This window comes from Drosophila busckii, chromosome 3R (genome assembly GCF_011750605.1).
Source record: "Drosophila busckii strain San Diego stock center, stock number 13000-0081.31 chromosome 3R, ASM1175060v1, whole genome shotgun sequence".
NCBI lineage: Eukaryota > Metazoa > Arthropoda > Insecta > Diptera > Drosophilidae > Drosophila > Drosophila busckii.
Window position 1 is genome coordinate 15527355 of NC_046607.1, and position 19987 is coordinate 15547341.

At 41.8% G+C, this 19987-nt stretch overlaps 8 protein-coding genes across 9 annotated transcripts; 5 read left to right on the forward strand and 3 right to left on the reverse strand.

Annotated features, from left to right (window-relative positions):
• The first annotated feature begins 42 nt into the window (after positions 1-42).
• Positions 43-1460, forward strand: LOC108603341 (mitochondrial amidoxime reducing component 2). Its single transcript, XM_017992073.1, has 4 exons — positions 43-221; positions 276-889; positions 956-1242; positions 1302-1460. The coding sequence occupies exons 1-4, from the start codon at positions 215-217 to the stop codon at positions 1408-1410; spliced, it is 1017 nt and encodes a 338-aa protein (XP_017847562.1). The 5' UTR covers positions 43-214; the 3' UTR covers positions 1411-1460.
• LOC108603340 (vacuolar protein sorting-associated protein 72 homolog) lies at positions 1432-2808 on the reverse strand. Its single transcript, XM_017992072.2, has 4 exons — positions 2606-2808; positions 2405-2537; positions 2051-2351; positions 1432-1992 (listed from the first exon to the last, which is right to left on the reverse strand). The coding sequence occupies exons 1-4, from the start codon at positions 2737-2739 to the stop codon at positions 1508-1510; spliced, it is 1053 nt and encodes a 350-aa protein (XP_017847561.1). The 5' UTR covers positions 2740-2808; the 3' UTR covers positions 1432-1507.
• A 310-nt stretch (positions 2809-3118) lies between these two features.
• LOC108603339 (hydroxysteroid dehydrogenase-like protein 2) lies at positions 3119-4527 on the forward strand. Its single transcript, XM_017992071.1, has one exon. It carries the CDS (start codon positions 3232-3234, stop codon positions 4459-4461), a length of 1230 nt encoding a protein of 409 aa, XP_017847560.1. The 5' UTR covers positions 3119-3231; the 3' UTR covers positions 4462-4527.
• Positions 4528-6378: 1851 nt separating this feature from the next.
• LOC108601751 lies at positions 6379-7479 on the forward strand. The gene is made up of 2 exons (XM_017989675.1): positions 6379-6465; positions 6531-7479. The coding sequence occupies exons 1-2, from the start codon at positions 6445-6447 to the stop codon at positions 6981-6983; spliced, it is 474 nt and encodes a 157-aa protein (XP_017845164.1). The 5' UTR covers positions 6379-6444; the 3' UTR covers positions 6984-7479.
• A 67-nt stretch (positions 7480-7546) lies between these two features.
• LOC108601750 (E3 ubiquitin-protein ligase RING1) lies at positions 7547-8994 on the reverse strand. Its single transcript, XM_017989674.1, has 2 exons — positions 7730-8994; positions 7547-7668 (listed from the first exon to the last, which is right to left on the reverse strand). The coding sequence occupies exons 1-2, from the start codon at positions 8957-8959 to the stop codon at positions 7624-7626; spliced, it is 1275 nt and encodes a 424-aa protein (XP_017845163.1). The 5' UTR covers positions 8960-8994; the 3' UTR covers positions 7547-7623.
• Positions 8995-10737: 1743 nt separating this feature from the next.
• On the forward strand, positions 10738-16242 carry LOC108604852. The gene is made up of 4 exons (XM_017994475.1): positions 10738-11304; positions 14185-14448; positions 14664-14961; positions 15631-16242. Exons 1-4 carry the CDS (start codon positions 11252-11254, stop codon positions 16027-16029), a joined length of 1014 nt encoding a protein of 337 aa, XP_017849964.1. The 5' UTR covers positions 10738-11251; the 3' UTR covers positions 16030-16242.
• On the reverse strand, positions 11298-12623 carry LOC108604851 (CG31055). 2 transcript variants are annotated; one of them, XM_017994472.1, is made up of 3 exons: positions 12443-12623; positions 11506-12393; positions 11298-11451 (listed from the first exon to the last, which is right to left on the reverse strand). In XM_017994472.1, the coding sequence occupies exons 1-3, from the start codon at positions 12538-12540 to the stop codon at positions 11325-11327; spliced, it is 1113 nt and encodes a 370-aa protein (XP_017849961.1). In that variant the 5' UTR covers positions 12541-12623; the 3' UTR covers positions 11298-11324. The 2 variants fall into 2 exon arrangements, with proteins under 2 accessions (XP_017849961.1, XP_017849963.1); XM_017994474.1 differs by having other exon boundaries at positions 11506-12385; positions 12443-12500.
• Positions 16243-17952: 1710 nt separating the features above from the next.
• Positions 17953-19463, forward strand: LOC108602154 (cleavage stimulation factor subunit 1). Its single transcript, XM_017990187.2, has 3 exons — positions 17953-18097; positions 18153-19017; positions 19072-19463. The coding sequence occupies exons 1-3, from the start codon at positions 18027-18029 to the stop codon at positions 19408-19410; spliced, it is 1275 nt and encodes a 424-aa protein (XP_017845676.1). The 5' UTR covers positions 17953-18026; the 3' UTR covers positions 19411-19463.
• Positions 19464-19987: the final 524 nt, after the last annotated feature.

Below are 19987 nucleotides of genomic sequence, written 5' to 3' on the forward strand. Positions count from 1 at the left end.
CTAAGCATTAAGCTAATTTATTAGAGTTAATAAACCTTTAGTTTCTTGCGAAGTGTCTAAAAAAATTAACACTTATATGCTAATGAGTAGCAAATGTAAGAGTATCAAGCTATTCGTTATAGTTTAGCAAAAAACTTGTTGCTTGCTATGCGAGCTTTTAGCATGGCGTCAGTATCTTGTTGAGCTTTGATACGCAGATTACATTTAATAAACGATGTCAAGTGAGTAGATCAGTGGAAAATTTTGGTAAAAGTGTTAATATATAGGATTCACAGCTGGATCATCAGGCGTTAGCCTTAACAGCAAGGTGTTGCTGGGCGTGGGCGTTGGCTTGGTTGCCATAGGTGGTGCTGGTTACCTATTGTGTCGCCACTTGCGGCGTCCAGAGCCGATGCCAGAGAAATGGCGACGTGTGGGCACCGTGCAGCGCATCAATCTGTTTCCCATCAAGTCTTGTGGTGTGCTGGTTAACCCAGGCGCTGAAGAGTACGACTGCGACTGGTTGGGCTTGGGCATAGGTGAACTGCGCGATCGCAAGCTCATGCTACTCACAGAAAAGAACGAGATGGTTACGGGCCGCACATATCCAACTTTGTTGCTGATACAAAGCAAGATGCTAGCCCATGGATTGGTGTTCAGTGCACCGAGCATGCCTGATCTGCAGCTGGACTACAAGGATCTGCAAACAACAGGCAAGCTGGTGCCCACTGATATCTTTGGTGCCAAGCTCAAAGCCATGTTGATTGATGAGCGCTTTGACAAATGGTTCTCACAGTTTATACTCAAAACGGATAAAGGCTTAAGGCTAGCATATTACTCACATGCCAAGCCAGTGCGCAACACTCCTGCCAACTTGAAGCACTTGCCTCATCTAACCGATGCGGATTCCGTAAGTACAACGTCTAACAATAAGTTGAGAATAGCCAGTTATCTAATTCTAATTGCTTGTGTTTAGGGCAGCTTTGGTGATGCTACCAGTTATATGCTTATGAACTTATCCTCGGTAGCGGATTTAAACAAGCGTTTGGAGCAGCCAGTGGATTCATTGCGCTTCCGCGGTAACTTTGAGCTCAAAATGGACGTTGACCAGCCCTACGCTGAGGATCACTGGCAATGGATACGCATTGGTGATGATGCTGTCTTTCGCATTGTTGCTCCTTGCACGCGCTGCATTATGCCCAACATTCATCATAATAGTGGTGAACGCGATGCTGACTTTGAGCCGCTCAAAACGTTGCGCAGGTTGGTCCATAAATTGGTAGATAAAGATAATGTTTTGAACGAAATATGCTTGTTTGCAGCTATCGAGTTATTACCAGCGATTCTTCGCCAGTCATGGGCGTTCACATGGGACTGCGTCAACCGGGCAGTGTCAAGCTTAATGACGTTGTTTACGTGGCAGATGTTTAAAAATCATATAATTAATACACTCCTTATATATATAGAACAAACAAAGGAAATCTTACTTTCTAGAAAACTATAGCTGAACTTAGGGTCTAATTTAATTTCAATTCTCAATGCTCTTACTGGCTGCAGCCACCTTCAGTCGATTCTCCTTGACTAGCTTGCGCCACTCCATCCACTTCGCAAGCTCAGGTTGATCGTTTTGAGCGCCTTGCTGTTCCAGCTGCATATAATAAGCCTCGCGCAGTATTTTAAACGCCTGAATGCTATAGTAAGGCTGCTGTGTAACAGGATCAAAGTAGCGAGCTGGCAATCTGGTTATAGGGCAAATGCCGCTTGAGTTTTTTGGTACACGTTTCGGGCGGAAAATGCTGTTGAACACTTTGTCATCGAAATCGTTTTCAATTGTTACAAATGTGCGCTCGCATTTAGACTCCGGATCGTTGGGATCGTGTGGCAGCGTTGTGGTACGTGTGGGTTTGCGTATAACAGGCATGGTCATCGAATGATAGCGTATAGTTGGACCCGTAAAGACTCTTTTAGTCGGACGCGTCTTCTTTTTCTCAAGCTCCATCTTCTGGAACTTCTCTACAAACGCAGGACATCATTAATAATTTATGTTTGTGCTATGCCAAGCATAACTTACCCAATGATTTAATATTTTCCTCTTCGGTAATTTTTGCCTCTTCTAGCAGCTCCTCCTGTGTGGGCATGTAATCCTCCACACGCACCTTTTTCTTCTTACGCTTACGTGCGTCGTCTAGTTCCTTGAGTCGTATTTTTGTGGCTTGGGTTTTTATAGCGGTAGATGTACGTATTGACTTGCGTCCGGAGTCCAGCACTGTAAAACGGGGTCGTACTCTTCGTTTAACAACGCCACCTGCTCGCTTCTTGTGCAATGCTGGAGCAGCTTTAGTTTCCTTCTTAGCAATTGGCTTTGCTGGCTCCTGTTTTAAATGAATATTTACAACACTGCAATTAACTATATATATTAACTTGCCTTGTAAGCCTTAGTGTTGACGCCACCACGCTTTCGCTTCTTATCTGTCGCCTCTTCTTGGTCTGATATGGGTTCATCTTGCTCATCTATGCTGAAATCCGAGTCAACCACATCCTCCTCTTCGTCTTTTTGTCTGCAAGCGCAATAATAAATACATTCAATTGTTGAATTGAACTTAGTCCTGTATATGCTAGAACTTACTCATATTCCTTGTCCTCCGCTTCCTCATTGAAGCCACCATATGAAGTTTTATAAAACTCATCTTCTTCTTCATCATCTAGCAGCGTGGCTATTTTGTTACCAGCATTATTACGCCGTGAACGCGAGGCAGCCATTTAAATTTATTATTTGTGAGAGTAACAATATATTTTATTTTTAAGCGCGTTTTATAAATGTAAACAATATTTGCAACTCTTTCTGCTTCTTGAAGTGCAGAATAACATTCACAACGGGTCAACATTCCAGGGCTGCATAATGCAAATATTGCTCATTTTGAGTGAATGGCAAATTCTGATTTGCTTTCGTTTCGATTAAAATAAGGAACTATGTAAATTATTTTTATTAATTTACAGAAAAATATGTTTACTTGGCATGTTAATTGGTAAGCAGCTTATCAACTTGTTTAATAAACTTTTTAAATTATAAGGCAGTGCATATAATATTCGGTTAAAGCCAGCACTCTTCTTCTGTCCACTCTCTCGTCGCTATAAACTGTGTTGTTGTTTTGCCGATCTCACTGCACTTTGGACTTTCTTATTTAAACACTCTTTGGTCTGCGATTAAAACGGTGTCAATTGAGCATCCTAAACTTTGTACTTTAATACAAAATGATTAACTCTGGAAAACTAGCTGGGCGCACGCTCTTCATCACCGGTGCCTCCAGGGGAATTGGCAAAGCTATAGCTTTGAAGGCAGCTCGCGATGGTGCCAACATAATCATCGCTGCTAAGACTGCCCAGGCTCATCCTAAATTGCCAGGCACCATCTACTCAGCGGCCGAGGAAGTTGAGAAAGCCGGTGGCAAAGCCCATCCGTGTATTGTCGATGTCCGCGATGAGCAACAAGTGCGTACTGCTGTTCAGGAAGCAGTAGCCAAATTTGGAGGCATTGATATTGTTGTGAACAATGCCAGCGCTATTTCACTGACCGGCACGGCCGACACCGACATGAAGCGTTATGATTTGATGCACAGCATCAACACACGCGGCACGTTCCTTGTCTCTAAGGAATGCCTGCCCTACTTGCAAAAAAGCAACCATGCCCACATTTTGAACATATCGCCGCCCCTCAGCATGAAGACCAAATGGTTTGCTCCACATGTGGCTTACACTATGGCCAAGTATGGCATGTCTATGTGTGTGTTGGGCATGGCAGGAGAGCTACGCGATCGCGGCATTGCAGTAAATGCCCTTTGGCCTCGCACTGCCATACACACTGCTGCAATTGAGATGCTTACCGGACCGGACAGCGCCAGTTGGTCGCGTAAGCCAGAGATTATGGCTGATGCCGCCTATACTATACTCTGCCGCGAGCCCAAACAGTACACAGGCCAGTTCTTCATCGACGACGAGGTGCTTGAATCTGCGGGTGTCAAGGATTTCACGGACTATGCCTGTGTGCGTGAAAATGCCGACAAACTCATGGAAGACTTTTTCCTTGAGCCCAGGAATTCACCAGTCGAAGAAGCTCAGCCTGTATCTACAACTGCTGCTTCTGGAGATGCCAAGATACCACAACTGTTTAAAAAAATTGAGTCTTTACTGTCCACAGAGATTGTTTCGAAAACCCAGGCGGTCTATCAGTTCAACATTAGCGGAGATGAGCAGGGCACTTGGTTTTTGGATCTGAAGAACGGCACTGGCGCTTGCGGCACAGGTGCACCGCCCGCTGCTGCTGATGCCACACTCACCATGAAGTCTGATCACTTCTTTGACATGTTCTCTGGCAAACTGAAGGCTGCACCAGCCTACATGTCCGGCAAGTTGAAGATTAGCGGCGATTTCCAAAAGGCGCTCAAACTGGAGAAGCTTATGAAAGCACTGAAATCAAAGCTGTAGATAATACTAGATTTTAAGATACTTGTAAACAAAACAATTTTTATAAATAAACCGAAACACTCTACAAATTAGTTTCCCTCAGCTGTGATTTGTATTCAATTGGCTTGACCGATTAGTCATACTGCGTAAGACTATATATACATAATTATCTTTAGTTATAATTACTGTTTTAGTTAGAACTCTTATATATATGTATTTATATTAAAAAGTACTGCTTACCTTAATCGATTCTTATTACACGGACAATTAATTGAAATAATGACAATCTTTTACTGATTATGCATGGTAATTTTGATTTCGCTTATGAAATGACTCACTTCTCCTTTAAACTTATTCTCCTTTTTAGATAAAATTAGATAGACTAAACGCACTTGTAGTTCAACTAGTTCAATCATTCGTTTTGCTACTTTCTATTCAATTATAAGCCGATTTATTTATTTAAGTTGCATTATATATTTTTTATATATACCACTCTAATTAGACTTAGCGAAAACGACGAGTCTGACCTATACATTAGGATTGTTGAAGTGTCTCGCGCTCAGTTGTGTCTACCATATAAGATTTTGCTATTTCAATTGGGCTTAAAGAATTCGAATCTGTAGATGTCATGAGTTGAGATGGAATTCATTGTTGAACAATCAGGTTGTGGAGACTGTTTAAGGGTTTTAGTGGGCAGACATCTTCTTGGGACGATTTTATAACAATAACCTAATCTTTATTATATAATCCGACTGGTACTTATCCCTTTTACGCGACAATTTTATAGAATCTGGTGGGGGCAAATTATATTTTAGTGATTTGTATTCAATTGGCTTGACCGATTAGTCATACTGCGTAAGACTATATATACATAATTATCTTACCCATACATACATGAATGTATCTTTTAATATTATCGAGCAAAACTCTCTTTAGTTTGCTGAGAAGCTTCAACGTGATAAGAAGTAGTGTAATATTGCTTAACGCAACTTTAAAGGTAGGTTAAAATTCTATTTCTAAAGCTTATTAAATCTACTGATTACCTATCGTAAAGTTCAAATAATGTTATATAAAGCAACATCTAACTAAGCATCTTTAATATTTAAAAAGCAAAAAAAAAACATGTATGCAAAAGTTAGATACTCAAAACCAAAATGTATATCAAAAATATATACCAAACTACCCCTTCTAAATTATCTGTTTATTAAACCAAAGAAATTTGAAGTTAAAGCCACTTCCGGCATGCGTATAGATAGACCTTTAATTTTTGTCTAGTTAGAGATATACTGCTTTCAGTGAGTAACAAATTACCAACGAAAACAGTTCTTGTAGAACAGTCAAGTTGTTTTGAAATAAAAGAGGTAAATAAATAATTAGATTTGTAAAGCAACAATTGTAGTATTATGATAAAATATTCTGACACTAACATAGACTTTTTTAAACTTTATTTAAATAGTCATCGTTTTTCTGACCATGTTAAAAAAGGACCAGCCAATATGTACGAATACACCAACGGCTAAGAAAGTCTTTGAAAATACAGATGCGTACGAAAAATTAAAAACGTATGCATTTCAGCATGGTTTGGGAGGGCCTCATCCGATCACTAGGGCTATAAGACTAAAAGATGCGCATAAAGAAATCAGTGATACCCTATTTAATACAATAGATGGGAATGCGCAATTTAAAAATTTCCTAAATAATAAATAAATAAAAGGGCCCCTAATATTAAATAATAACCGAATTTTGGATGTATTCATACGGGAATTGTATCAGCGGGAATCTGTAACTGGCAATATTTAAACAATAATAAAAATGTTCTAAAAAAATATACTAGTTTTATTTTAAAGCAAACATAAGTGACTCGTTACTAGTCGTTACTTGTGATAAGTAACTGCTTAAACAGCTGTGCTTATGTTAATTATTTACTTCCCTTGTTTACAAAACGCAAAAGCCGCAATCACCAATATTTAAGTCAAAAGAAATTACTTAAGCACAAAACTCAAAATGGCTGCTTCATCCTACAAGGTATACAACCTAAATGTACAAATCTAATAATAATATATTTTAATTTGCATTTGTCGTCGACTTAGGGCAAGGTTGCTCACTTAATCAAATGTTTTTGTGGATGTACTGACATGACCGTGGATGAAGTGCAGCGTATCTATACGCTCACAAATAGCGTGCTACAAACGCTGTTGGACAGTGCGGCAAGAAGGTTGCTGCAACGCTTTCTAGAGACTGAACGAGCCGGTGACAAAAAGGGAGCTGAAATATATTTGGAAATATACATCAAGTGCGCTGAGTATCTAAAAGATACATGTACTTTCACTCAGGATGAAATAGACGAGCTCGATGATTTGGGCTTGCCCTACCATCTGACACAAGAACTTACCAGACGCACTCTGAACGCAGATCGCACGAAAATAAATCTATGCCTTAATAACATTCAGAACATATGCAGCAAAGAGATTGAAGCGAGCAGCGAATTCAGACGCTTCCGAGACGCTATACTCGCCAAGATGAACCGCATTCCCAAAAAATAATAATAGTTTATATGCGTAAGAGGCCTTTTGTGTTCAAAATATGATTAAGCACAGCGACGCCGTACACAACCTCAACATCACAACTAAGATTGACAGCTTTAGTCACTGGTGCAACGAAGCCGGCCAACGGTTAGTTACTTATTAATAAGTATACCTTAAATCCACCCAAAGTTACCGAAAAGAGAAAGCGTTTTTAATATTAAAATATATATTTGTTATATATGCATCTTTACTAAGCATGTGACCACCTTTATAGCTATATTTCCAGTGCTTTAATAAATGTTTGCTTAAGATTAGATAAGTTTACTTTCTTACCTAGTTAGGTATTTAGGATCGATCGGACAAACGCAAAATATGTTTTGACTGTAAGCTTATTCATGAATGCCCTGATCGGTGGGCTAAAGCTATATAAATCATAGCAACAGCGGCAATATGTATATTTCTCACAAAAATAAGCCAGAAATAAGGCGTCAAAAGTAAATCAATAACTGCCGAGTCGTCTAAAACTATATATATATATATATTTATACACATACATATATTTATATAATATATGCATATACCATGTGAAGAACGTCTTGAGAAAATGTTGCGATTATATTTCCGCTGTAGAAATAAATGTTTGCTTCAAACTTAAATTTTAGGTTTTCTTCCAGGAGTAATACATTTCCATGGGCTTATTAACCTGAAAACAAATTGAGCATATAGTACCATATGTTATACAGTGTGCAATCTTTCAAGCATACCTTCCAGAACTTGTCGTTGACCTGGTGTAAAGTCTGGTTGCCATTTAAAATAACCAACTGCTGGGGCTGCGGTGCAACGTAGATGCAAAAGTTAAGCAAACGACACGCCTCCGGCAGATCAGCACCCAAGTCTAGAGTCAGACGCATGGCTAGATACTTGCTTAGATGATCTACAGTTGCATTTGCTGTTGTCTTAATGTAACGCACGCAGTTATCCTTGAGTGCCCTGATTAGTTGGTTATCCGCAGACATTTCCGTGGGATGCGGTTTGAATACGAGCTCGATTTCATCATTAATGCCAAGTTCCCCATTGCCCTCGCCTTCAGTGTCTATATTTGAGTCACCCTCGGTGCGGCAATCCATTTGTGAGTCTGACTCTGATTCCTCGGATCGCTCGGAGGTCATTACTGACATGGCGCGCTTGGGCTTAGTGCTGCTAGAATTTGACGGTACCGGCGATGGTGTGCTGCGTATAGACGGTGGATTAGAGGCATCATCAACTTGCATACGACTCGATGAGGTACTGGCACCAGAAGTGCCTGCCGACGCAGGAGGCTGCGCTGGGGCATTGCAGGAGGGTACATTTGGTGCTCCTGCAGCTGACCCAGTGCTAGTGCCATCCCTACTCTCACGGTCTGTGCCGTTAGTATTGCTATTACTATCATTTGAGGCTGTATCATGCGCTTGTACATTGGAGCGTGTACTACTGCCGCCGCCTCCACCACCACTACCGCCGCCGCCGCCGCCTCCTCCTCCCTTGTTAGTGCGAAAACGCTGTGGCCTATTCTGTGATTGCAGTTTGATGCCTTCATTGATTGAGTTCACAAGCGCCTGTTGCGATTGCGTTTGATTGAATTTGGCCATAACTTTCTCTTGTATTGCCTCGTACTCCTCGCGGCTGGGGTAGATTTTCGATATAAGTAAATCAAAATTTGGATCAGCGCGCAGCGAACGCTTCGAGACAAGTTTCTTGCGGCACGTCGGACATTCTTTGTTGCCCGAGCGCAGTGCCGTCACAATGCAATCCGAGCAGAAGCGATGCAAACACTCTTTGGTTGTCATCGTTTTCTTAAGCATGTCCAAGCAAATGGGACACATTAATTCACTATGCAAACTACGCGGAGATACTGCAATTTCTGTACTGTCTGTGATTATTTCCTGCGGCTTGCGCTGAAGCTCGTACAGCGAAAGATCCCATGTCTTATTTTGAGTTGGTTCCAGTGAAGCCATGGCTTATTTACGTTTGTCTTTCAATTCTATTATTATTTTATTTATTTTTTCTCTCGCTCAATTTTCACCAGAGTTGTTGATAATATACCGATATATCGATAATAATTAATAGTCGATACATCCAAAAATGATTGTTACTGGTATTTTTGAGTAACGAGTTGTTACCGCTGCCCGACTTTAATCGTTTTTGTTTTTGTTTTGGGGCGCGCAGTGAGTTTAAATTATCTGCGGTTATTTATGGCAAGAGTACTCTAAAAAGAAAAGCAACATGCTCTTTTTTCTTACATTTATTTAATTGCAGCACTTTTGTTAGTCAATTAAATGCATGAGTGGCACACGTCAATCAAACTGAATTGTTCTTAAAACATTTGACAGCGCCCGCCAAGTTTGGCTTAAATATAGTGTTAAAGCCGTTAACTAAATTGCAGATGCCAGGAATGCGAGCTATTTGTGCCACCTTGTGTGTGCATTTCATGTTAAGCTATAGACTCAATAAAAAGCGAGACATGTTAGCTAAATTCAGACATAATACAAATACATATAGAACTTTTAAAGTTTACACGAAATTCACGTGCTGCAAGCTAAAGACAGTCTAGCTGTCTGTTCAACTGACAATTTGCAATTTATTGAGATACTTAAGTTGATCAGGCTTGACACCAATTGAACTCCCACACAAAGTGCCGTGTCGACGCTTGAGGATCATTGTGCTGGATGATGTTGCAGTTGTGCTGTCCTCAATCTAGCCTGGAGTTCGCGACCTAAATGCCGGACCAAACAATTTCTACTTTCATGCTGAGTATCTTTTCTGCCGCCGAGCTTGTGCTTTATTGACATTAATCATTTGCAGTCTCTTGTTAAAATTTACAACTAAATGACGCGAACTCGAACTTGGATGCAAAGCCTTGTGGCAAGTAAACAATGTTGTTGTTGCAAATACTCTATGACATAGCAAACATGAAACATGCCTATGCATAACTCTTGGCCAACCAAGCAAAGAACTTTTTTGCACAGTTGCCTTTTGTTCGGCTGTCAACTCAATCATTCAGCGCAAAGACCGGAAGGAAGCATCCGCCATTTTTTCGCCCATCTCTGTGCTTTGTTAATTTTATTTTGGGGTGTCTGGAAAATTCTTTTGTGTGCCAGAGTGAAAGTTTAATAAAAAGAACAGAAATTATGCATAACTAGCTTAAATTGATCCTGGGCTTGGTTCTCTCTCTTTGTAACTGGAAAGTGGTAAATGCTGCACAAGCACTTTGATTGCTGTGGCAAATTGCAGGCAACACAGTGGGCAACATGCCACTTAAACTTACAACAGGCGCTGTTCGTAATACAATTTGAATGCAAAGTGTATAAGTGTGTGAGTGTGTGCAACAGACAGTTGTTGCTATGTTGCACCCACAGCAGCAACAGCAATCTGTTAACATGTCCACAGCTCCAACAGCTCCAGCTCCGAACTCCAACTCCAACGTAGCCAACAATTTGACAATAACAAGCAGGCAAACGGTCCGCCCAATATTCAAACCAAACTCCAACCGTTGTTTAAGCTTTGTGTTGTTAGAGTGCCAGTGAACAGCAGCAGCAACAACAGCAACAGCAACCACAACAACAGGCAGATTTTTCAATTGGCTGCTGTCCAAATATTGTTAGGTCCAGGGCTTATTATGGTGAAGCACTCGTAGTCTTTTGTCTCTCTGGTCAGCGCATAAATAAATCTCAATTAAAGTGCAACCCTTGCGCTGGCCACAGATGGGTGTGGCATAACAATCAATCAGCATGCCACAGGACCTAGATCTGGCTGCACTTAAAGCGTTGTTTTGCTTTTCAATGTTGTCTCGCGTTCACACCATGCCACAGCAAGAGACACACACACATACACATATATGTGTGAGTTTTCGGCAAGCAATGCTTTATGCTTTTGTCGTGCAACTGTCTGCAGCAAGTTCTTTGCCACACACTCTTTATTTTGGCTTGGTCTGCTGCTTTGTTGGCCAAGTCGCCGTCGTTAAGCGTGACTTTCTTATTGTTGCCTTTTTTGCATAGACAGACCGAGCGACAGCCTCAACGAGTCGGCCACGAAGTTCACAACTTGCAACCGAGCAACAAGCCACAAAATGCCCAAGCGTAGTCTGCAGTCAGCTTTAGTCTTTGGCAAGATTTTATCGCGTGCGGACGTGTTTTAAATTTTGGTTGCTATACAAAGCAGAACGTAAGCTTGCGGCGCCACCAAATGTTGCATTGAGAGCATAAGTTCAAGTGCACAAAAAACAAAATAATTTCATATTAAACATAAATATGCGTGCAACAATAACAAAAACAATAACATGTGGCAACTGGAGCTGGCTTGGGTGAGTTTTGCTGTTTTTTGTTATTTTTTTTGGGAACTTTGACTGTTGCGTCGCCACCACTGCGTCGCTGCCTTATCGCGTTCGGTTTGTGTGGCAATGCAGGATAGCTCTAGCTCTGTTTGTGTGCTCTGACAGCTGTAGCAGCAACTGTGGTCAAAGTGACAACATTAGTTAAACATTAGCAATAGTCTAGGCACCTACTTGGGGGTTTGGGTTGCAGATTCCAGCCGCGATGGACGAACGCGACTGCGATGCAAGTTGCGGCAACGACAATGCTTGCCACGCTGCTTGCCTCGCTGTGCGGTGCGTCGTCGCAGCAACAGCTTGCGCTTCCGCTGCAGCTCGCTGCAGACTTCACTGGCAGGAGGCGACTTGATTGTCGCTCTGGCCAGCGCATCTACGGCACACAAACGCTCCAAACGCTGCTTCTTCAAGCCCAGCTGCTTGAGCTCCACCAGCTGCCGCACCGAATCCACAGCGCCCGCCAGCAGCTCACTCTGTCCCTGTATGGAGTTGAGCATCAACTTAAACAAGGACTCATATGGACTCATCACCACCAGCTCCTGCACCGCTCTGTCCTCCATCTCATCTGTTTGTGTGGCGCTATTTTCCAGCGTAAGCAATAGCTCTGTTTGTGTGCTGCTTGCATGACTGCAACAACCTTTTGTCTGTGTGAACTTGCACTTGGCCATCACGAGCTCCATTTGCGTGGCGCTTGTGCACAGCTTGCAGCTTTTTGTTTGACTGCACTCGCTCTGATATTCCCGCGAGCTGGTCTGCTGATACCGCGAGATCATCATTGTCAAATCTTGCGTGTCCACACGCACGCTGTGCTCCATGCGCGCCGTCTGGCTGGACACATCAGCGCGGCTGGTCAAGAAGTCGGCTGCAGACACCATTGTGCCACAATTGGCGCTGGTTTGATTGCCAGCATCTCGCATTGCCATGTGCTGCGTACTCAGCGCTTGATGCTGTAATGTGCGACGATACCGACGCAGGCGTCTGCCACGCCCACACTTGTTACTGGGCAAGCGCTTGGCATTACGCACCTTTAGCTGGCCATCATAGAGTTCATAGTAGACTAGGATGCTAGGTGGGTTCAAGCTTAAGTGCAATTTGTTGCTGGTCCAGCTCTTACCTCAAATTGCCGCTCACAACAAAAAGCTTGCGTCGCTGCAGCACCACATTTGTCGACTTGGACATTAGCAGCAGACTCTTCAGATCTATGGAAAACATGGCTAATGCCAATTTAGTAAGCTTAAATCAATAATAAATCGAAATTAATTAAACAGAAGTTAAGTCGAGTGACTCGAGGCACAGTTATACAAAAAACTGTGCGCTTAAATGTAAATTAATAATTTTTTTTAACGTTTTGTTGTTGAAATTTCAAAAGCCAATCTGTTGAGTTTAGTTTTTGTTGTCTGTTCAATTTCGACACGCAGCGCCCTTTTTGCTTGCCACAGACACGCAAGCTGCCACACACTCGTGTTGTTGTTTGTGTTGGCTGCCGCGGGCTCCTTTGTGCTGCATTCATTAACAATTCAAAAATGCCACATATGCTGTCTGCCGCCAGGACAACAAGCCACAAAAAAGCGACTTTGTTCGCCCCGTCGCCTCCATTGCAAATCGCATTCAAAGTGCAGGCAAATGCTCTTCACTAAATACGTGTCGATTGACTTGATTTTCTGATGTGCCATTGGATTCATGTGGCCTAACTATAAAATGAGCAGCGCCTTCAACTTGATTCCAGCGCGCACACACACACACTCGCAATTTGAGTTGACTCCACCATACACACATTAGCATTGGCGGTCTCTAATCCCGCCTGGGGGGCACATTGATTTTTTACTCTTTTTAGTTTTTTTTTTTTGTCTTGGTTCGTAATTTATGCCAGCTTCCATCAAAAGCATTTCAATACACTATACTTGGAGAATTTCTACATAAATGCATAGCTTGCGACAAAACCTAGAAAGTTCTAAACTTTAATAAAATTACTTTGTTCGTATTTTTTTTTAATTTTAAAATCTAGACATCCTTAACTTTTATATTTAGCTTGTTATTATTTTCTTGTCAATTGAAAATTGATCAATAAGAGTATTTGAGATAACCCTATACCGCATATATGAAGCATTGCATGCATTATAAGCTGAGCTTCACATGGAAGAACCCCGACTTGGACGTGGACTTGGGGCGCACTATGAAATGCCAAGCACGTCGTTATGTTGCGGTCGCCTTCGGTTACATTTGATGCATAAAACTTCGTCAAAATAGTATGTAATGCATACACATACATATGGTATATCTATTTATATGCTCAGTCGGTCAATAACTTTTGCAATATCGGCTGATTTTATGTAGCTATGCGTTGGGCCGTTACAATAGGAGCAATGGAGCAGACCGCCCACCCCTGCTCCAACTGTGCCCAGTAGTTGGAAAATGCCTGTGTTTTAATTCTCAGTGGTTTCCACTGAAGCGCAGCGCATGTGACTTTTGTTTATGAGCATTTCCCTAAGTTTTCTCTAGCGGTCATTACATTGTAATATATTTGTAAGTAGCTATGCATGAACGTGCTCATTTGCATTTTTCGCTGCTATGCTTTGCGCTTGTTTGCTTATTATGAGCAAGAACTTTCAAAGAAGGAGTAGACTAAAGGGTAGAAGAGTGAGAGAGAGAGAGAGTGGGGGCCAGTGGCCGGTTTACGATTTCAAAGACAGTGCGCTGGGCTGTCACAGTCTGCCGCTTGATTGACCCTGAACCTGTGGGTCTGGCTTTAGTCCTGTTGTTAATCCCTTATAGAATTTCGCACATAAAAATAATAGTGGCATATAAAAAACAGGGAGAGCGAGAACCATAAAAGTAATTTTTATTTTACTTTTGCAGCCTCGCCTGTTGCTTCGTTTGTCTGGCTGCAGTTGCTCAGGCAGCAGACACCAGCAGCAGCAGCAGCTCAACAGCGACAACGACACGAGCGATGCCCAAGGATGCCACGCACTTGTATAAAATCAAAAGACAGGACAAATACCAACAGCAACAGTTGCATTTGCAGCTGCAACAGTTGCAGGGCCAGGCAGCGTTGCCGGTTAAGAAACAGAAACAAAAACAACTGACAAGAGGTGCACATGGCTCCAACAAGAAGCTGCTGAGGTGAGTGGTAACAAGTGGCAGTGTGGCAAGACTGGAGCGGCTACGCCTCTTATTTTGGGCTTAATTAATGCAGTTGCTGTCTAGTGCCAAAGCAGCAAGAACAACGCTTGTCTGGCCATAAATTATATTATGAAATATTCATGATAAACGTTTAGTACTTACCCTCTCTCTCTCTTTCTCTCTTTCTTTGTCACTCTCTTGTCTTTTTGTTGCAGCAAAATGGGATTCATGAAGGTAAAGGCGCCCAACAGTCATAACCGCAAACGCTTGGCGGTTGAGTCACGACGTCACGCATCACGGGATGATTCACACATGTTCATTATCAAGCTGCCTCCTAATATGCACTACTATGCCAATCCCAATACCAGGAATGCACTGGAAATGCCAGCAACAACAAAGTTGCAGAGTCAAAGTTACAAAGACAACGACAACGCACAAAAATTGTTTCCCGCAGCAGCAGCCGCAGCAGCAGCAGAGACTGAGGCGTCGGCGTTGAAAGCTAACGGGAAAAAGGTAAACGGGATTCCATTAGGTTACAGCAAAGAGCAACCAAGAGACCCAACAGCAAGAACTGGCTCTAATATCGCCTGGTTGCCTGTTAGCCTGCCTGTTTGCTTTGGGCTGTTGCTGTTGCTCTTGTGCTGACGATAAAAATCGCGCGCACATGCGCACAAAACAAATTGCAAAAACAAATACACACACACACACTGACAGACAGACTTAAATATATGTATGCAGAAGACAAACAGCGTAAAATGGATTACCCATTTGGGCCAATGCAACAAGCGTTGACTGCTGCTGTTGCTGCTGTTGGTGCTGGCAACAGCAGCAATAAATAGCTAGAACGCACATGCCTGGGCAACTGGGCAACTGGCGACCGACTTACCAACTTTGGGCACAGCTTCCAGACACAGTTGCTGTTGCACACATCTATTTATATACAGCTGCCATTGTTGTTGCTGTTGCAGGGGCTATGGCTCTTGGCTGTTGCTGCTACTGCTGATGTTGCTGTTGTGTCAATGTCAATGTTTTCAGCGTATGCGTCGGGCATGAAAATTATAAAGAAAAATGCAATTTGTTAGTCTCGCTTGTTTTCTAATTTACGACTGCTAGATATAAGAGAGAAGCGCCACACATTAATGTTAAAGCCCGAGTCTAATCAATATACATGACACATTGCAGGTATCGTTTCCGTTCAGCTCCAATGGTCGGCCCGGTCGCATTTATCATTGGAATTTGCCCGTTTTGAAGCAGGCCATGCAGAAGAAGCCGCACTTTGCCCATGTCTCTGCGGAGGATCGCAATCGTCTGCTGGACATTGAGAATATACCCACATGGCGCAAGCCCTGGGAGAATGAGACCATTGAGAAGTCCTTTGCACCAGGCGCAGGCGACGCTGGTGGCAAGTCCAAATATAGAAAATCTCTGAAGCAAAAATCTCCCACATATTATGCGCCGGCGCAGGCGGTCAATAAGCAAAGCTTCCACAAATACTTTGCCGGCAATGGCAAGCCCAAGGGCTTCTATGTCATCAAGGAGCACCAGGCCAAGCCGCAGTTCTATCAAAATATCATATCATAAATCTAACTGTAAGCTATTCATAAGCTTAATACTCGTATAAGACTGTGGTGTGGGCGAATTTTTTAATTTCTTTCGTATTGCTGCGAGCAGTGCCTAGAGTTCCAGTCTTGTAGAGACTGCTTTCCGTCCGAGTTTTATATTTTTATACGAAATTCTTTAAGAAAAATAAACTGCTCGTTTTTATAACTAAGTTGCCTACAACTAAAAATAAACTTTAACGTAATATTTTATATTGTTTTGAATAAATAAAGACCATGACTGATTTAATAAGTCAACGACTATATTTTATGCTTTATTCTTTGGGGATTTGCGCATTGAAGTGTCAGCTTAAAGATATGAGAGTGAAAACTTTTTTCTCTTTTTTGGCAAGCACTGTTCAAGCAGCGTATCATTGTTGAGAATTCTGTTTTTTGCTAATTATACGCGTAGGCGTTGTTATATGTCTGGGGATTTGGGAATTAAGACGCACTCGCCTGGAAACGGAAACGGGCGCGCGCATGCGCAATATCTTATTTCGCAGATAAAAAAAAAGCTACAGACAAAGCTCATAAGTAAGTACGCATGGTAAAGTAATAATCATAATAATAATGAGAGACAATAACAATACCAGCAAGAAATGAAAAAAACAAGCAGAAGGCAGGCAGGCAGGCACACCTCCAAAGTGGCGCATAAATAATGCTGATTGTCTACGTTATGTTTATTTTTTGTCCACTTTACCGCATAATTGTTTTCTTGAATTGGCATATTTCTTTATATACAGATTTTTTGTTGTTCATTTTCCTTTTGGCAGGCCCACTGCTGCTGATTCACGTACATTGAACTTTTCACCCGTGCCTGCCTGACTGCTTAGGCTTTAGTACCATACCATGTGTCAGTGTCTGGGGCGTTCTTAAGTAGATTTAATGACTTGTGGTTTCCACGGGCAAGCAGCCAGCGTATGTAACATAAATCACATTTATGACAAATGCCATCAGCTGTTGAGCTTACCAAAAGCCGCACCAAGTTTTTAGTTCCAGCTTCTCATTCTGATTCTCATTGAATTTTTATTACCAACTGTCCATTTGCCTGGTCCCGGGGGACAACAGTAATGCCATGACAATCAGATGCCGCATTGCAGTCAGATAACATTCATTTGGTTTAACTGTGGCATGACATTAGCTAAAATCAAACTACAAACTGCACCTAAAAGCGTGTTGTGCTATCAACATAAACCGCTGCCAGAAGTTGCAACTTGTTAACGCCATTCCATTTCCGCTTGTCATATCAAAATAATTATCTCAAAGTGTGGCTTAGAACCCAAGTCCTAAGACTGCGATATGCGACAACAACAACAACAAGAACAACGCCAAACAGAAACGGGCGGTCTGAGCTTTGCGTGCGACTTTAACTCGATCTATGGAACTCGTTTTTCACGCAATCTTGATTGCAATTATGTAATTCCGAAATGCGCACTAATTAAAATAACATTTCACTTAATTGTAATTACATAGTTACTAGAAAGACGTAAACATTGTTTGAAAACTTATGCAGGTGTTAATTAATACAATAGCATGATAAAGATGCTTAAATAAAGCATATTATTTACAATACATGAATAAAGATAAACAGCATATATTTAAATGTGTTTAGCACACATAAAGTTTTATTTAGCTGCGTTTAAACTAATTTTTGCAAACTACCAAAACACGTCTGATATGTGAGGCAGCTAGTTTGAAAAGAAAATTGCGCGCCAATAAATTATACTGGATGACAGTATGCGGCAGACGAATAATAAGCAACGACAAGTTACTGGATGGCAGTTCGCGACGGTCGATAAATGAGCAACGAAATTCATCCGTACGATAAATGAGCAACTCGATTACGGAGCTAACCGATAAGTTTACGCTCGACAAGTTATTTTTGTTAAAAACTGAGCTCCCGCAAAAAACATAAATAAACATTAACAACAGCACAAATATTCGATACATATTGCAAAAATAAAACAATACTGAGCGAAAATGCGTGACGAAATATTAGATCCGAGCAATTTAGTGAAAAACCGGGAAATATTGTACCGGCTTATGATAAGGTAAACAATGAAAACTGCTATAAACACATGCACATACTAATTCTTTCATATTCAGTCAGTTAATGTACGATGGCCTAGAAAAGTTTGCCATGGAGCTCTCAATGCTGGTCAAGGCGGATCAGTGTGCGCCTAGCGAACGCCTGTTGCATGTGATGATATCAGGCATGCAGATATCCGCGGAGAAGGACAAGAGCAATACGGACGATGTGCTGCCCGGCATTGATCTGGAGTTTGAGCCGGAGGCATCTGCACTGGCGCCAGAGCCGCATTCTTATGAAACAGCTTATGTGACGTCACACAAGCAGGCTTGCCGCGCTGGTGCATTTAGCTTTGATGGTTCGTTGGTAGCAACTGGCAGTGTTGATGCGAGCATCAAAATTCTAGATGTAGAGCGTATGTTGGCCAAGTCGGCGCCAGAAGACATTGAGCCTGGCCGTGAGCAGCAAGGTCATCCTGTTATACGTACGTTGTACGATCATACGGATGAAGTTTCATACCTTGAGTTCCATCCCAAGGAGCACATCTTAGCGTCGGCTTCGAGAGACGGCACTGTAAAGCTGTTCGATATTGCCAAACCCTCGGTTAAAAAGGCCCACAAAGTGCTAACCGATTGCGAGCCAGTGCTGTGTGTATCCTTTCATCCAACTGGCGACTACATAGCCATTGGCACAGAACACAATGTGCTGCGTGTGTACGATATTAATACCACGCAATGTTTCGTTAGTGCAATTCCCTCGCAGCAGCATAAGGCGGGCGTAACTTGTGTTAAGTACTCTCCAACAGCCAAGCTATATGCCACAGGTAGCTTTGATGGCGACATTAAGATCTGGGATGGCATAAGTGGACGATGTGTCAACACCATAGCAGAGGCACACAGTGGTGCAGCCATTTGCTCATTGCAGTTCACGCGTAATGGCAAGGTAAGAATAAAGTCGTTTGCTTTAAACTTTTTATAACGACAATTGTATTTGTAGTATTTGCTATCATCCGGCATGGATTCAATTGTTTATCTGTGGGAATTGTGTACCAGCCGACCTATACAGACATACACAGGTGCTGGTACCACAGGCAAACAGGAGCATCAAGCGGAAGCGGTTTTCAACCACACCGAGGACTATGTGCTGTTTCCAGATGAGGCTACCACTTCCCTTTGCTCTTGGAACTCACGCAATGGTTGTCGTTTGACCTTAAACTCTTTGGGACACAATGGACCAGTACGCTACATAACACACTCGCCCAATGCACCCGCTTTTCTAACCTGCTCCGATGACTTTCGCGCACGCTTCTGGTATCGTCGTGCCAATAATCAATAAGCTCACTTTTAGTTTGTATGAATAAAATTATAAAACTATATAATTCAGGGAAAGTCTTAATTGTTTTTGTTAAAAGCATGTAAGTATCTTGCATTAAAACTATTTATTGAGCGCATTGTTAAGTCGTAATGATTGCCATAAGTAATAATATTGAAATTAATTATATCATAATACAAATGCTGAGTACTTTTGTGTGTGTATGCGTGTGTACAGTTGTGCGCACTATTTGTGCTTTGTTAAGGATTGTTGATTGTTTTTTTTCTCATATTGCTTAAGACAGAATATCAGTTAATTCTCACTGGAAGTCCTTTTGGCTTAATAACTATACTATAGACTATTGAATTAAAACTATAAGTTTTGCTATGTAGCATAATTAAGTAAATGATAATTAAGTTTACAACATTTGTCGATGGGCAACGCATCTGCCCCCGCTTTGGGGAGCGTGCTGTAGGCGCCTCGAAGTTAATTTTTGATAATTGCACAAATAGCCAATTTGTTGGGGGTTTGCTTGTAAAACAAAGCAATTAAACTACGCACTTTGAGTATTGTATAATAATAATATATACAACAAATAAAA

What these genes read in the sequence shown, in the direction of transcription:
- LOC108603341 (XM_017992073.1), top strand. An exon ending in ATCTAACCGATGCGGATTCC is followed by an intron (nt 890 to 955) that starts GTAAGTACAACG and finishes GCTTGTGTTTAG; the next exon opens with GGCAGCTTTGGTGATGCTAC. An exon ending in CCGCTCAAAACGTTGCGCAG is followed by an intron (nt 1,243 to 1,301) that starts GTTGGTCCATAA and finishes GCTTGTTTGCAG; the next exon opens with CTATCGAGTTATTACCAGCG.
- LOC108603340 (XM_017992072.2), bottom strand. Translation starts at nt 2,739, where the DNA reads ATGGCTGCCTCGCGTTCACGGCGTAATAATGCTGGTAACAAAATAGCC. An exon ending in TCAACACTAAGGCTTACAAG is followed by an intron (nt 2,352 to 2,404) that starts GCAAGTTAATAT and finishes CATTTAAAACAG; the next exon opens with GAGCCAGCAAAGCCAATTGC. An exon ending in GGAAAATATTAAATCATTGG is followed by an intron (nt 1,993 to 2,050) that starts GTAAGTTATGCT and finishes CTGCGTTTGTAG; the next exon opens with AGAAGTTCCAGAAGATGGAG.
- LOC108603339 (XM_017992071.1), top strand. Translation starts at nt 3,232, where the DNA reads ATGATTAACTCTGGAAAACTAGCTGGGCGCACGCTCTTCATCACCGGT.
- LOC108601751 (XM_017989675.1), top strand. Translation starts at nt 6,445, where the DNA reads ATGGCTGCTTCATCCTACAAG. An exon ending in TGGCTGCTTCATCCTACAAG is followed by an intron (nt 6,466 to 6,530) that starts GTATACAACCTA and finishes TCGTCGACTTAG; the next exon opens with GGCAAGGTTGCTCACTTAAT.
- LOC108601750 (XM_017989674.1), bottom strand. Translation starts at nt 8,959, where the DNA reads ATGGCTTCACTGGAACCAACTCAAAATAAGACATGGGATCTTTCGCTG. An exon ending in TCAACGACAAGTTCTGGAAG is followed by an intron (nt 7,669 to 7,729) that starts GTATGCTTGAAA and finishes ATTTGTTTTCAG; the next exon opens with GTTAATAAGCCCATGGAAAT.
- LOC108604852 (XM_017994475.1), top strand. Translation starts at nt 11,252, where the DNA reads ATGCGTGCAACAATAACAAAAACAATAACATGTGGCAACTGGAGCTGG. An exon ending in TCCAACAAGAAGCTGCTGAG is followed by an intron (nt 14,449 to 14,663) that starts GTGAGTGGTAAC and finishes TTTTTGTTGCAG; the next exon opens with CAAAATGGGATTCATGAAGG. An exon ending in TGAAAGCTAACGGGAAAAAG is followed by an intron (nt 14,962 to 15,630) that starts GTAAACGGGATT and finishes GACACATTGCAG; the next exon opens with GTATCGTTTCCGTTCAGCTC.
- LOC108604851 (XM_017994472.1), bottom strand. Translation starts at nt 12,540, where the DNA reads ATGTTTTCCATAGATCTGAAGAGTCTGCTGCTAATGTCCAAGTCGACA. An exon ending in GTTGTGAGCGGCAATTTGAG is followed by an intron (nt 12,394 to 12,442) that starts GTAAGAGCTGGA and finishes GAACCCACCTAG; the next exon opens with CATCCTAGTCTACTATGAAC. An exon ending in TCTGCAACCCAAACCCCCAA is followed by an intron (nt 11,452 to 11,505) that starts GTAGGTGCCTAG and finishes CTTTGACCACAG; the next exon opens with TTGCTGCTACAGCTGTCAGA.
- LOC108602154 (XM_017990187.2), top strand. Translation starts at nt 18,027, where the DNA reads ATGCGTGACGAAATATTAGATCCGAGCAATTTAGTGAAAAACCGGGAA. An exon ending in TTGTACCGGCTTATGATAAG is followed by an intron (nt 18,098 to 18,152) that starts GTAAACAATGAA and finishes TTTCATATTCAG; the next exon opens with TCAGTTAATGTACGATGGCC. An exon ending in AGTTCACGCGTAATGGCAAG is followed by an intron (nt 19,018 to 19,071) that starts GTAAGAATAAAG and finishes TTGTATTTGTAG; the next exon opens with TATTTGCTATCATCCGGCAT.